The sequence below is a fragment of the Bombina bombina genome, chromosome 3 (assembly GCF_027579735.1).
Source record: "Bombina bombina isolate aBomBom1 chromosome 3, aBomBom1.pri, whole genome shotgun sequence".
Taxonomy (NCBI): Eukaryota; Metazoa; Chordata; class Amphibia; order Anura; family Bombinatoridae; genus Bombina; species Bombina bombina.
Genome location: NC_069501.1, coordinates 199091536 through 199107279, shown reverse-complemented (window position 1 = coordinate 199107279; position 15744 = coordinate 199091536). Strand labels below are relative to the sequence as shown.

Below are 15744 nucleotides of genomic sequence, written 5' to 3'. Positions count from 1 at the left end.
ATATTGCAACTCAGGGTGCTCGTTCTTTTAGCACACTATGCCCCTTCACAGAGAAAAAATATCCTGTAGCATATCAGTCTGATCCTGCCCAATGACAGTCCAGCGCCGAAATACCAGGCAATTCTTCTCTGAACAAGGGAAGCAACAACCCCAGACGATCGTTTCGGCCTTCTGTGGGCCTCGTCAGTGAGGTGCAGTTGTATCTCTCTAAGGGCATGTGTGCACGGGGTCCACGTCTGGATTACCCATTACTCTTAGGGAGACCTAAGAGTAATTTACATATGCGGTTAACAGGGAGGAGAACTGCACCCCTGAGATAGAACAAAAGCTAGAATAACTTCCATGCCTGTTCATTTATATTGCAACTCAGGGTGCTCGTTCTTTTAGCACACTATGCCCCTTCACAGAGAAAAAATATCCTGTAGCATATCAGTCTGATCCTGCCCAATAACAGTCCAGCGCCGAAATACCAGGCAATTCTTCTCTGAACAAGGGAAGCAACAACCCCAGACGATCGTTTCGGCCTTCTGTGGGCCTCGTCAGTGAGGTGCAGTTGTATCTCTCTAAGGGCATGTGTGCACGGGGTCCACGTCTGGATTACCCATTACTCTTAGGGAGACCTAAGAGTAATTTACATATGCGGTTAACAGGGAGGAGAACTGCACCCCTGAGATAGAACAAAAGCTAGAATAACTTCCATGCCTGTTCATTTATATTGCAACTCAGGGTGCTCGTTCTTTTAGCACACTATGCCCCTTCACAGAGAAAAAATATCCTGTAGCATATCAGTCTGATCCTGCCCAATGACAGTCCAGCGCCGAAATACCAGGCAATTCTTCTCTGAACAAGGGAAGCAACAACCCCAGACGATCGTTTCGGCCTTCTGTGGGCCTCGTCAGTGAGGTGCAGTTGTATCTCTCTAAGGGCATGTGTGCACGGGGTCCACGTCTGGATTACCCATTACTCTTAGGGAGACCTAAGAGTAATTTACATATGCGGTTAACAGGGAGGAGAACTGCACCCCTGAGATAGAACAAAAGCTAGAATAACTTCCATGCCTGTTCATTTATATTGCAACTCAGGGTGCTCGTTCTTTTAGCACACTATGCCCCTTCACAGAGAAAAAATATCCTGTAGCATATCAGTCTGATCCTGCCCAATGACAGTCCAGCGCCGAAATACCAGGCAATTCTTCTCTGAACAAGGGAAGCAACAACCCCAGACGATCGTTTCGGCCTTCTGTGGGCCTCGTCAGTGAGGTGCAGTTGTATCTCTCTAAGGGCATGTGTGCACGGGGTCCACGTCTGGATTACCCATTACTCTTAGGGAGACCTAAGAGTAATTTACATATGCGGTTAACAGGGAGGAGAACTGCACCCCTGAGATAGAACAAAAGCTAGAATAACTTCCATGCCTGTTCATTTATATTGCAACTCAGGGTGCTCGTTCTTTTAGCACACTATGCCCCTTCACAGAGAAAAAATATCCTGTAGCATATCAGTCTGATCCTGCCCAATGACAGTCCAGCGCCGAAATACCAGGCAATTCTTCTCTGAACAAGGGAAGCAACAACCCCAGACGATCGTTTCGGCCTTCTGTGGGCCTCGTCAGTGAGGTGCAGTTTGTATCTCTCTAAGGGCATGTGTGCACGGGGTCCACGTCTGGATTACCCATTACTCTTAGGGAGACCTAAGAGTAATTTACATATGCGGTTAACAGGGAGGAGAACTGCACCCCTGAGATAGAACAAAAGCTAGAATAACTTCCATGCCTGTTCATTTATATTGCAACTCAGGGTGCTCGTTCTTTTAGCACACTATGCCCCTTCACAGAGAAAAAATATCCTGTAGCATATCAGTCTGATCCTGCCCAATGACTGTCCAGCGCCGAAATACCAGGCAATTCTTCTCTGAACAAGGGAAGCAACAACCCCAGACGATCGTTTCGGCCTTCTGTGGGCCTCGTCAGTGAGGTGCAGTTGTATCTCTCTAAGGGCATGTGTGCACGGGGTCCACGTCTGGATTACCCATTACTCTTAGGGAGACCTAAGAGTAATTTACATATGCGGTTAACAGGGAGGAGAACTGCACCCCTGAGATAGAACAAAAGCTAGAATAACTTCCATGCCTGTTCATTTATATTGCAACTCAGGGTGCTCGTTCTTTTAGCACACTATGCCCCTTCACAGAGAAAAAATATCCTGTAGCATATCAGTCTGATCCTGCCCAATGACAGTCCAGCGCCGAAATACCAGGCAATTCTTCTCTGAACAAGGGAAGCAACAACCCCAGACGATCGTTTCGGCCTTCTGTGTGCCTCGTCAGTGTGGTGCAGTTGTATCTCTCTAAGGGCATGTGTGCACGGGGTCCACGTCTGGATTACCCATTACTCTTAGGGAGACCTAAGAGTAATTTACATATGTGGTTAACAGGGAGGAGAACTGCACCCCTGAGATAGAACAAAAGCTAGAATAACTTCCATGCCTGTTCATTTATATTGCAACTCAGGGTGCTCGTTCTTTTAGCACACTATGCCCCTTCACAGAGAAAAAATATCCTGTAGCATATCAGTCTGATCCTGCCCAATGACAGTCCAGCGCCGAAATACCAGGCAATTCTTCTCTGAACAAGGGAAGCAACAACCCCAGACGATCGTTTCGGCCTTCTGTGGGCCTCGTCAGTGAGGTGCAGTTGTATCTCTCTAAGGGCATGTGTGCACGGGGTCCACGTCTGGATTACCCATTACTCTTAGGGAGACCTAAGAGTAATTTACATATGCGGTTAACAGGGAGGAGAACTGCACCCCTGAGATAGAACAAAAGCTAGAATAACTTCCATGCCTGCTCATTTATACGATCGTCTGGGGTTGTTGATTCCCTTGTTCAGAGAAGAATTGCCTGGTATTTCGGCGCTGGACTGTCATTGGGCAGGATCAGACTGATATGCTACAGGATATTTTTTCTCTGTGAAGGGGCATAGTGTGCTAAAAGAACAAGCACCCTGAGTTGCAATATAAATGAACAGGCATGGAAGTTATTCTAGCTTTTGTTCTATCTCAGGGGTGCAGTTCTCCTCCCTGTTAACCGCATATATATATATATATATATATATATACTGTGTATATAATATGTAGAGAGCACTCTCACTTTCAAAGTTCTTTCGTGCCAGGGTGCCAGCAGGTAAATATGCAAGGTAAAGGAAGGCACTCACTGGTCTTTACATCAAGTGTTTATTATCAAGCGTGACGTTTCGGGGACACACTCCCCTTCCTCAGACAAGCACAAACCAAAAATGACTGAAAATATAAAGCCAAATAAGACCCTCCCCCAGTGAAAATTGCACCAAAAGTGGTTACCATAGTGATCCTCAACAACACAGAAATCCCTATTGAATTTCACATACATTGCAAGTGTTAGCAGCTGCTCATCATGAAGACAGTACATATTAAACACACAAATCTAAATAAAACATATAGTGAATATATCAAAAAGTGAATATATCAAAGAAGACATATCAAATATACTCATATGTGTACCATAATATAACAAAGAATAGGATATGCAGAGAGAGCACATATTAAGCATACTCCTATAAATACCATGCTATAGTGAAATCTACCAGTGGTATAAATCCCCATGTGTCCCCTAACACATATATACTGAATATATATGTAATATATATGTAATATATATGTAACTCTATGTTAAAGCCCTTTGCCTGTCTTTTTTTCTAACACCTTAGACCTCATATCTTTGAGCCCTTTTTCGTGCTATATCTTTTAAAAATAATTTTCATTAGATGGTGTTATTATGAATGTAACTGTACTTTGTAATGTATTTTGATGTGTTTTGTGAAACAATTACCCAGAGCTCTGAGGGTGCGCTAACCCGACGAGCATTAATTTTAATTGCGGTCAAGCGATTGCATTTACTTTCAACTTTTAATACTAGCGGAAAACCTGATGCACACAACACCCGTAATAAACCCCTAATTGCTCACTTGTAACTGTTAGCGCTCAACTCATAATCTAGCCTTTAGTATGGCCGTATTATCCGACCTTCAGATGTTAGTTTTCTCTAGGCATTCTCTTAAAGGGACAGTCTAAACCAGATTTTTTTTGTTTAAAAAGAGAGATAATCCCTTTATTACCCATTCCCCAGTTTTGCATAACCTACACTGTTATATATTTACCTCTGTTATTACCTTGTATCTAAACCTCTGCAGACTTCCCCCTTATCTCAGTGCTTTTGACAGACATGCAGGTTAGCCAATCAGTGCAGACTCCTAAATAACTCCACGGGAGTGAGCACAATGGTATCTCTGTGACACACATGAACTAGTACTCTCTAACTGTAAAAAAAATTCAAAATGCTCTGAGCTAAGACGCGGTTTTCAACAGTTTAGAAATCAACCTTTCAAAAATACCACAAAGAGAACAAAGCAAATTTGATGATAAAAGTAGATTGGAAAGTTGTTTAAAATTGCATGCCCTATCTGAATCATGAAAGTTTAATTTTGACTAGACTGTCCCTTTAAGTGTTAACATGTTACTTTCAACTTGTAGTAAAAATAAGTAAAAATGGAAGCACTAAGGATTAAAGGGACACTGAACCCAAATATTTTTCTTTCCTGATTCACATAGAGCATGCAATATTAAAGGGACATAATACTCATATGCTAAATCACTTGAAACTGATGCAGTATAACTGTAAAAAGCTGACAGGAAAATATCCCCTGAGCATCTCTATGTAAAAAAGGAAGATATTTTACCTCACAATCTCCTCAGCTCAGCAGAGTAAGTTCTGTGTAAAAAGTTATACTCAGCTGTTCCCAGCTGCAGGTAAAAAAAAATTAAAAAATGAAGAAATGAACTGCAGCCAATCAGCATCAGCAGTGCTGAGGTCATGAACTCTTACTGTGATCTCATGAGATTTGACTTAACTCTCATGAGATTTCATAGTAAGCTTCCTTTACCTGATTGGTGAAATAATATGAGAGTTCACGAGGCTCATCCTTTCAGATGTCCCAGGACAGACATACTAATATGCTGCTTAGAAATCCTTTACAATGGGATGTGGCTACTGAGGAACTTTTGAGGTAAAATATCTTTCTTTTTTACATAGAGATGTTCAGGAGATATTTTCTAGTCAGCTTTTTACAGCTATACTGCATCACTTTCAAGTGTTTAAACATTTGTGTATTATGGCCCTTTAAGCAACTTTCTAATTTACTCCTATTATAAAGTTTTCTTCATTCTCTTTCTATCTTTATTTGAAAAAGAAGGCATCTAAGCTAAGGAGCCAGCAATTTTTGGGTTCAGAACCATAGACGGCACTTGTTTATTGGTGCTGTCCAATCAGCAAGGACAACCCAGGTTGTTCACCAAAAATGGGCCGGCATCTAAACTGACATTCTTACTTTTCAAATAAACATACCAAGAGAATGAAGACAAATTGATAAATCGAGTAAATTAGAAAGTTGCTTAAAATGGCATGCTCTATCTCAATCACAAAAGAAAAAAATTGGGTTCAGTGTCCCTTTAAGCTCTTGTGATGTTAGTGCACCATAGTGCTACCATTATTACGCTCCACTTCTAATCTTGAATTATATGTTTATATTTTTTAAACTCACAGCTTTGTGTAAAACTAAAATAAAACTACTCATCGATAAGACCTCAGATCGTACCCCTAGCCAAGCTGCCACTCTGTCAACTACATATTCACAACTAACTTAAAATCATACCCCTGACCGTGAAGTGCCTTTATGTGCCACATGCATACAATATCAGGCCCCAATCCCTTGGAACCCTTTTGTAAGCCACATGCCCATATTATACATCAGATCAGAAACCTGGGTCTTCAGACCCTCATGTTTTTTGAAGCTGCTACAAGTCCAGTGAGACTGACACACTGGCAGTTGCTGATATACTAATTTAAGTGCTGATCCTCCCCTTGGAACTGTATATTGTACAACACACACACAATACACAGATGTAGGTTATATTAAATACTATAGAAATATTTAACATCATTATGATTTGTTTTGCAGTTGAATCAAATTTTAAATGACATGAGTACAATTTACAGCACAGCAAAAGTATGCAAGCCAAATAACCCAAAGGATTGTCTGGCGTTTGAACCAGGTGTGTGAGTATAAAATGCATCTACAGTAGTCATTGTCAGCAAATCAAACAGTATTGTAAATTGAGAGTAGCTTTAATTTATATACATTTGCTATCTTTTTAGTCTATCAAACCTTTCCAATTTTCCAATGCCGAGGTCTGCAGGTTGCTCTTAAATGTATTTACTGTTAAAGGGACATTGTTTGTCATCAGCACTATCTTTATTATCTTTCTTTTGTGATTCAGAGAGAGCACACAATTTTAAACAACTTTAGAATGTACTTCTATTAGCTAATTGACTTTGTTCTCTTGGTATCCTTTGTTGAAAAGGATATCTAGGTAGGCTCAGGAGAAGGGAAATAGCTGCTGATTGGTGGCTGAACATAAATGCCTCTTGTCATTGGTTTACCAATTTGTTCATCTAGCTCCCAGTAGTGCATTGTTGCTGCTTCAATAAAGGATACCAAGAGAATGAAGCAAAATTGATAAAAGAAGTAAATTGAGACGCCATCAACATCAAAAGCATCACCAGCAATTAACATAGCAATAATTATCAAACCACACATTGTGAACAACTTCTCCCACAAAGAAGTTACATACATAGGTAAAGCTTGAATCATTGCAGTGGGTGATTGGCTGGTATGTCTGACTGCTGTTACTGCTGCATAACGGAGGTGCTGTGGCTCTTTCCTGGATTTGCTGTTACTGCACCACCTGTTTCCTGATCAAGAGCTGCAATTCTTGTGGGATGTGTTTAACCCATTAAAACTATTATATTTTGTATTAGAATGCCCTTTTACATAGAACACATATAGGTATCCTAATATGCCCAGATAAAGGATATCTACTGTATACATAGTAATATGCACAAACACATACACACACATACACACACACATGTATACATACAAACATATATACAGATAAATTATTATTATTGTTGTTATTATCAATAATAATAATAATAATAACAGTAATAATAATTATAGTAATAATAATATCATTTATTTAAAAAGCAACACTATAAACACTATTTGTTAAGTTTCTTTAAGTACAACAGCTTAATAAAACTATTTACCTATGGAAGCTTATGTAGATAAATCATTAGATAATATTTTCTTAAAGATTGTGACCTACCTCTTGTATATAAGTGGATTTTGTGTTGCAGAGCATAATAACTGTACTGTATTTTTACCAAATGTTATGTCATTTTTGCTACATACATAAACACTTTTTTATATTGGTAATGTACACAGGACTGGACCTAATAATGTCAAACAGTGACAACTATGAGGAAAGACTCTGGGCTTGGGAAGGCTGGAGAGCAGAGGCTGGAAAGAAAATGAGACCATTATATGAAGAATATGTAGACTTGGAAAATGAAGCAGCACGCCTTAATAGTGAGTAAAATCCTCAATGCATATAAATAGAAAATCCTTACTTTTTTCTGAAAAAATATGTTTTTTGTAAGTGTGTGTGTGTGTTTTATGGGACATCATTGAGACAAATTTAAATCAATGCAGATTTTTAAATATAATACTCATATGCCAAATCCCTTGAAAGTGATGCAGCATAACTGTAAAAAGCTGATAGGAAAATATCTCCTGAACATCTCTATATGAAAAAGGAAGATATTTAACTCACAATTTCCTCAGCTCATCAGAGATACGGCTAGATTTGGAGTTTTGTCGGTAACGACCCGAAAAACTAACGCCCGCGTTTTACTGGCCGCACCATAAAAATAACTCTGGTATCGAGAGTCCACATAAAGGCTGCGTTAGGCTCCAAAAAAGGAGCGTAGAGCATTTTTAACGCAGCTTCAACTCTCGATACCAGAGTTGCTTACGGACGCGGCCAGCCTCAAAAACGTGCTCGTGCACGATTCTCCCATAGGAAACAATGGAGCTGTTTGAGCTGAAAAAAAACCTAACACCTGCAAAAAAGCCGCGTTCAGCTCCTAACGCAGCCCCATTGTTTGCTATGCGGTAACCCTTCCGACGTCTGCACTTAACACTCTAACATGTACCCCGAGTCTAAACACCCCTAACCTTACACTTATTAACCCCTAATCTGCCGCCCCCGCTATCGCTGACCCCTGCATATTATTTTTAATGCCTAATCTGCTGCTCCGTAAACCGCCGCTACTTACATTATCCTTATGTACCCCTAATCTGCTGCCCCTAACACCGCCAACCCCTATATTATATTTATTAACCCCTAATTATTTAATTAATTTATTGATAGTCTAGTGTTAGGTTTAATTGTAACTTAGTTTAGGATTTCTTTTACAGGTAAATTTGTAATTATTTTAACTATTTTAGCTATTAAATAGTTCTTAACTATTTAATAGCTATTGTACCTGGTTAAAATAAATACAAAGTTACCTGTAAAATAAATATAAATCCTAAAATAGCTATAATATAAATATAATTTATATTGTAGCTATATTAGGATTTATTTTACAGGTAAGTATTTAGCTTTAAATAGGAATAATTTATTTAATAAGAGTTAATTTATTTCGTTAGATTTAAATTATATTTAACTTAGGGGGTGTTAGTGTTAGGGTTAGACTTAGCTTTAGGGGTTAATACATTTATTAGAATAGCAGTGAGCTCCGGTCGGCAGATTAGGGGTTAATAATTGAAGTTAGGTGTCGGCGATGTTAGGGAGGGCAGATTAGGGGTTAATACTATTTATTATAGGGTTAGTGAGGGGTTAATAACTTTATTATAGTAGCGGTGCGGTCCGCTCGGCAGATTAGGGGTTAATAAGTGTAGGCAGGCTGAGGCGACGTTGTGGGGGGCAGATTAGGGATTAATAAATATAATATAGGGGTCGGCGGTGTTAGGGGCAGCAGATTAGGGGTACATAGGGATAATGTAGCTGGCGGCGGCGTGCGGACGGCAGATTAGGGGTTAATAAGTGTAGGTAGCTGACGGCGACGTTGTGGGGGGCAGATTAGGGGTTAATAAATATAATACAGGGGTCGGCGGTGTTAGGGGCAGCAGATTAGGGGTACATAAGTATAACATAGGTGGCGGTCGGCAGATTAGGGGTTAAAAAAATGTAATCGAGTGGCGGCGATGTGGGGGGACCTCGGTTTAGGGGTACATAGGTAGTTTATGGGTGTTAGTGTACTTTAGAGTACAGTAGTTAAGAGCTTTATGAACCGGCGTTAGCCCAGAAAGCTCTTAACTACTGACTTTTTTCCTGCGGCTGGAGTTTTGTCGTTAGATGTCTAACGCTCACTTCAGAAACGACTCTAAATACCGGAGTTAGGAAGATCCCATTGAAAAGATAGGATACGCAATTGACGTAAGGGGATCTGCGGTATGGAAAAGTCGCGGCTGAAAAGTGAGCGTTAGACCCTATTTTGAGTGACTCTAAATACCGGCGGTAGCCTAAAACCAGCGTTAGGAGCCTCTAACGCTGGTTTTCACGGCTACCGCCAAACTCCAAATCTAGGTCTTAGTGTTGTGTAAATAGTTATCTTTCAGTTACTGCCCAGCTGCAGGTAAAAAAAAGAAAAGGAAGAAATAACCGGGAGCCAATCAGTATCAGCACTGTTAAGGTCATTAACTGTTTTACTGTGATCTCATTATTATTATTATTATTATTATTATTATCAGTTATTTGTAGAGCGCCAACAGATTCTGCAGCGCTGTAAACAGAGGGTAGTACAACAAAACAATTAAAGGGATCAAATGGGTAGAGGGCCCTGCCAAGAGTTGCACTGTTGTAATCAGCTCTTAAGAAGGTGATCTACAAACAGCTGGACTTAAGGTGGTTTAGGGGATAGCAATGGAGGAGTGGAACTGGTATAAAGTAAGGCTAGCATAGGTTGTATGCATCCCTGAACAGTAGAGTCTTTAGGGAGCGCTCATGAGATTTCATAGTAAACTTCCTTAAACTGAATAGGGAAATAACATGAGTGTGCATGAGGCACACTCTCTTGCAGGTCCCGGAACAGGCATACTGATTTGCTGCTTAAAATCCTTTACAATGGGGTGTGAATACTTAGGAAACGTTGAGGTAAAATATCTTTCTTTTTTACATAGCGATTTTCAGGTGATATTTTCTAGTCAGCTTTTTACATGCTGCATGACTTTCAAGTGTTTTAGCATTTGGGTATCATGTCCCTTTAATACTCATAAAACAGCTTTTGTAGCCTAACCAATAGAGTAGCTGTCATATGTCATCAAGATTCAATGTTAAAATCCCCTAATATACGCAGAAAACATATAAAAGGGCTGTAAACATATTTAGCTTCAGCACACTGTTTAATAAAACCTTGTAATATTGTTGTTCTAAAAACACCTCTCACAATCTAATTTTTTACTCAAAACTTAGCACCTTTGACACAAACCAAAGTGCTGATATTGGAACATACAGAAACTCTGAAGAGTTCTTACAATGTATAGGCAGCAGCTGCAGCCTTCGTATGTTCCACAATCAGTGTGGGATCAGTTAATAAGTACCAATATTAAAAAATTAGATGGCATTTTTAATACAACTATCTGGTAAAGTATTATTATTTTCCTGAACCTTTAAAAAAGTTATCTTACTTATCTAACCAAAAATACCAGGAATACTTTTCCTTTCATGTTCTCACATAATGGAATAGTATTATTATTATTACTATAATTATGTAACCTCTACCATAATTATGTCATTAAAAATGTGAACCTGTTGTGGTTAAGTAAAGAGGTCCTTATCTGAGCAGATTACTAAAAGTGAAGGTAAACTTTGGTGAATGAAAGCCCATTTTTTAAAGTTACTATTAAAAACAGGGGTACTTTCATTCATCAAAGTTTACAAAGCAGCCGTTTTGATAAAAAACGTACCTTTTTTTCTTTTCACAGCTACAGCAGCTTACCCCTCCTGGAAATCCTCTCTTCACACATCAGCAATGACTAATCCGGCTTCCTCCAATCACAGCATGGCCTCAGGCAATAACCACCCTGGGGGGAAAGACGTGATTGGAGGAAGCCGGATTAGTCATTGCTGACGTGTGAAGAGAGGATTTCCAGGAGGGGAAAGCTGCTGTAGCTGTGAAAAGAAAAAAAGGTAATTTTTTAATCAAAACGGCTGATTTGTAAACTTTGAAAAGTGCCCCTGTTTTTAATAGTATTTTTAAAAAACGGCCTTTCATTCACCAAAGTTTACCTTCACTTTAATTTAAGGACAGACTCATTCCATCTAAAGTCTAGAAAACGTTTTCAACATATATGGGAAAACACAATCCAGTGCACCACAAGAAAAAAATGTAACGAAAAGTGAACGGTATTAACTAGTGGCAAAATTCTAAATCAATCATTGAATGTTTAATCTCTCTATGCTAAGATTATGCTGATTATGGAGATTACTGGAGAGGAAACTACGAAACTCTGAGTAATGGGAAATACGCCTATAGCCGTGAAGACCTGAAAATGGATGCAGAAAAAACATTTTATGAGGTATTAATCATTTCTATGTCAAAATTATATATGACTGGTCAGGAACATTATTAAGAAACTACATTTGTGCTGGCTCATATACTTGCTCATTCAAATCTGGCTATTGTTAGCTCTGCCATACATCAGTCTAACCTCTTATCATTTCCTATGGTGTTTATTTTTTTACTTGAAAAAAAATATAATCATTTTGAAAATAGGTGTATTAGTTTGACCACAAGTGCATATCTGCAGAAAAAAATAGGTGTCATCTGTCTATTGCGGATGACATGCAAGAAATATAAGGTTATATTATATAGGTATGATAGTTTCATAATTTTAATTATTCTTTAAAATTGGAACAGATTTCATAGTTTTGTAATAAACAGATATTTAAATAGGTTGACATGTAAACCTATACTATTTTGTAGCAGAGTGGCACATCACAAAAGGATAGTTCTGTGATTAGCATGCTTTATCATTTCAGACACTTCCACTGTACAAAGAATTGCACACATATGTGAGAGCAAAGTTACAAAAACATTATGGAGAAGAAAAAATTGGTTCCACTGGCTTCCTTCCTGCACATTTACTAGGTAAACAATAATTTCTGTTGGTTTTGGTGTATGTGTAAAAATGTTTGGGAGATATTAAGATTAACTTGTGGTGTCACAAATGACTTATGATGCATTAAGAAGCATGGACTCTAAGCTGTCATTCACTCCATATATACAAGTCATTACCAAATCCTGATGAGTGTACCTACACATCTCACAGATTTGCCCTTTGCCTACCCAAGAGACACTATCAAAATATTAATTCACTAATTAGTCTCATTTGACTACTGTAATCTACTCGTAAGTGGTTTTTCCAAATGCTGCCGACCCTGTTCCAATCTATCATGAATGCTTCAGATAGACTCATCTATGTGAGGGGTCAGGGGGGGATGAGGGGGGGGATGTGTCAGGTGGGATACTGATCTCTACACTAAAGTAACCCTACAAGCGCCCTACAAGCTACCTGATTAACCCCTTCACTGCTGGGAGTAATACAAGTGTGGTGCGCAGTGGCATTTAGCTGCCTTCTAATAACCAAAAAGCAATGCCAAAGCCATATATATGCTATTTCTGAACAAAGGGGATCCCAGAGAAGCACTTACAACCATTTGTGCCATAATTGCACAAGCTAATTGTAAATAATTTCAGTGAGAAACCTAAAGTTAGTGAAAAAGTTAACAATTTTTGTTATTTAATCGCATTTGGCGGTGTAATGGTGGCATGAAATATACAAAAATGGGCCTAGATCAATACTTTGGGTTGTCTACTACACTACATGAAAGTTAAAATTAACCCTACAAGCTCCCTACAATCTACCTAATTAACCCCTTCACTGCTGGACATAATACAAGTGTGGTGCGCAGCAGCATTTAGCGGCTTTTTAATTACCAAAAAGCAACAACAAAGCCATATATGTCTGCTATTTCTGACGAAAGGGGATCCCAGAGAAGCATTTACAACCTTTTGCGCCATAATTGCACAATCTGTTTGTAAATAATTTCAGTGAGAAAATTTGTAAAAAAGTTTGTGAAAAAGTTAGCGATTTTTTTTATTTGATCACATTTGAAGGTGAAATGGTGGCATGAAATATAATATGCGTGGGTACAGTAAATAAGTAAGAGGAAAATTACAGCTGAACACAAACACCGCAGAAATGCAAACATAGCCTGCCCTGGTCCCAAACGGTCAGAAAATGGAAAAGTGGTCTGGTCACTAAGGCGTTAAATGTCCCTTATCCTTTCAACTTTCTCATTTTAAGAGGCTTTGAACTTTGTAAATAATATCTGATTTTAATACATACTTCTATTATAATAGCAGGAGTTGTGGGTCAACCCAGATCTTATGTGATCTTGGGGCCAGATTATGAGTGGAGCGCTAAATAAAAAGAGAGAAGCGGTCAACCTGGGAACGAACAATAGCATAATAGCTTGTTCTATGGCCAGTTACCACCCAAGAAGCAGCCTCTGTTTGCTCAATATGTGGCTTTCACAGAGAACTTTCCTGAAGCATATCAGTCTAATCCTGACTTCACAGTACAGTCCAGGCAATCCCTCTCTGAACGAGCGAAATAGCAAAACCCCAGACGTACATTTTGGCCTATTGTGGGCCTCGTCAGTGAGGTGCAGCCATATCCCTCTAGGCACACTGAGCAACGGGTCCACATCTGGATTCCCGCATCACACTTAGGGAGACTTCCCTAAGTGTCATAATTTGCATAAATAAAAAGAGAGAAGCGCTCAACCTGGGAACGAATAATAGCATAATAGCTTGTTCTATGGCTAGTTACCACCCAAGAAGCAGCCTCTTTTTGCTCAACATGTGCCTTTCACAGAGAAGAACTTTCCTGAAGCATATCAGTCTGATCCTGACTTCAATGTACAGTCCAGCCCCAAAATACTAGGCAATCCTTCTCTGAACAAGAGAAACGGCAAAATCCCAGAGTGGAGCGCTATTTAGTGCTTTTGCTAGAGTGCTAATTGTGCTAGAAGTAAACTTTTTGCGCATGGAAAAAAATCCAACACCCTACTTCTGAGCAAATCTGATTGCATATTCTCAAGTGTGCAAACCCGACATGAAATATGAATATTTCAAATTCCAATGTTCTTCACATAGAAGAAAATGTTCTATTTACTCATAAATACATATTTCTACATATATCCGAGGGTATTTTTGTACAATATATAGCTATACATATATATATATATATATATATATATATATATATATATATATATTATATATATGTATATATACATGATTATATATAGGTATAGATATACTGTATATACATATATATAGGAATATACAGTATATTTATAAATACATATAACATATTTTGCTATGTGCAGAACATTGGAATGTGAAATATATATGAACAAACATGTATATGTATGTATCTCTATGTTAAAGCCCTTTGTCTGCCCTTTTCTTTAACACCTGAGACCTCATATCTTTGAGCACTTATAACTTTTTTGATGTGTTTTGTGCAACGTTTTATTTTTGAGAAACAGATAACCACAGCTCGGAATTTGCGGTAATCATTCTAGAGTAAATTGTCATTGTGCTCACACGATTGCATTTTCTTTCAACTCGTAATACGAGCGCAATTTAACCTGTGTGGAAACGACCGTGAAAACCCACTTATAATCTGGCCCTTGGTGTCCTTTGCCTTCTGGAATCTGCAAAAATAAGTGAAGATCAATAACAAATGACCACTTCTTGTATTACCCAGCTATGGTTGTAAAACACCAGTGTATGTAGTGTGTATGGGACAAATTTATCAAGCTCCGTATGGCTCGCCAGAAACAGAAGTTATGAAGCAGCAGTCTAAAGGCCGCTGCTCCATAACTTGTCCGCCTGCTCTGAGGCGGCGGACAGAAATCAACCCAATCGAATACGATCGGGTTGATTGACACCCCCTGCTAACGGCCTTTTGGCCGCGAATCTGCAGGGAGCGGCATTGCACCAGCAGTTCACAAGAACTGCTGGTGCAATGATAAATGCTGACAGCGTATGCTGTCAGCATTTATCGATGTACAGCGGACATGATCCGCTATATCCGATCATGTCCACTCGCACCATAGTAAATAGGCCCCTATGTATCTATGTGTGTACGTGTGTTTCTAAACCTATTAAAAGTGGGAAATGTTGTAATTAGGATGGATAAAAGTGGCAGTATAGTATATATAAAATTCTATTTGCTTGTATTGAAACTTTAATATTAGACATCAGTTACTGAACAGTCATTAAAATATTGTTGTATTTATTTTTCCCTATTCCACCACTTTTTGCATTTTCTCTGCTGGCCATTTAAATGCTGAATATTAGCATAATTTATGTCTGCATATGTCCAGAATATGTTCAAATGTGTTATTGATATTCTCTGGATTACAGGAGACATGTGGGGCAGGTTTTGGACAAATTTGTACCCTCTGGCGATTCCATTTCCAGATAAAGAAAGCATTGATGTGACCCCTGCCATGATTAAACAGGTAATTTAAATCATATATGGAATCTTAAACTTTTTTTTTTGTTTTTTTAAATTAAAAATTCTTGTTGAAACCAAGAGCATACTTTTTTGTTTAATATGGTGAGTTTAAGATATTTTATTAGAAGGTATTTGTAGAAACAATCAC

The 15744-nt window shown here is 38.7% G+C and overlaps 1 protein-coding gene across 1 annotated transcript in view; it reads left to right on the top strand.

The window, feature by feature from the left end:
• Window positions 1–15744, top strand: part of ACE2 (angiotensin converting enzyme 2) — a 104747-nt gene that overhangs the window by 48314 nt on the left and 40689 nt on the right. Inside the window, exons 3-7 of the mRNA XM_053706079.1 lie at window positions 6048–6141; window positions 7377–7520; window positions 11464–11576; window positions 12040–12148; window positions 15503–15600. Coding sequence (XP_053562054.1) covers window positions 6048–6141; window positions 7377–7520; window positions 11464–11576; window positions 12040–12148; window positions 15503–15600 — 558 coding nt within the window. The remainder of the gene's footprint in view (window positions 1–6047; window positions 6142–7376; window positions 7521–11463; window positions 11577–12039; window positions 12149–15502; window positions 15601–15744) is intronic.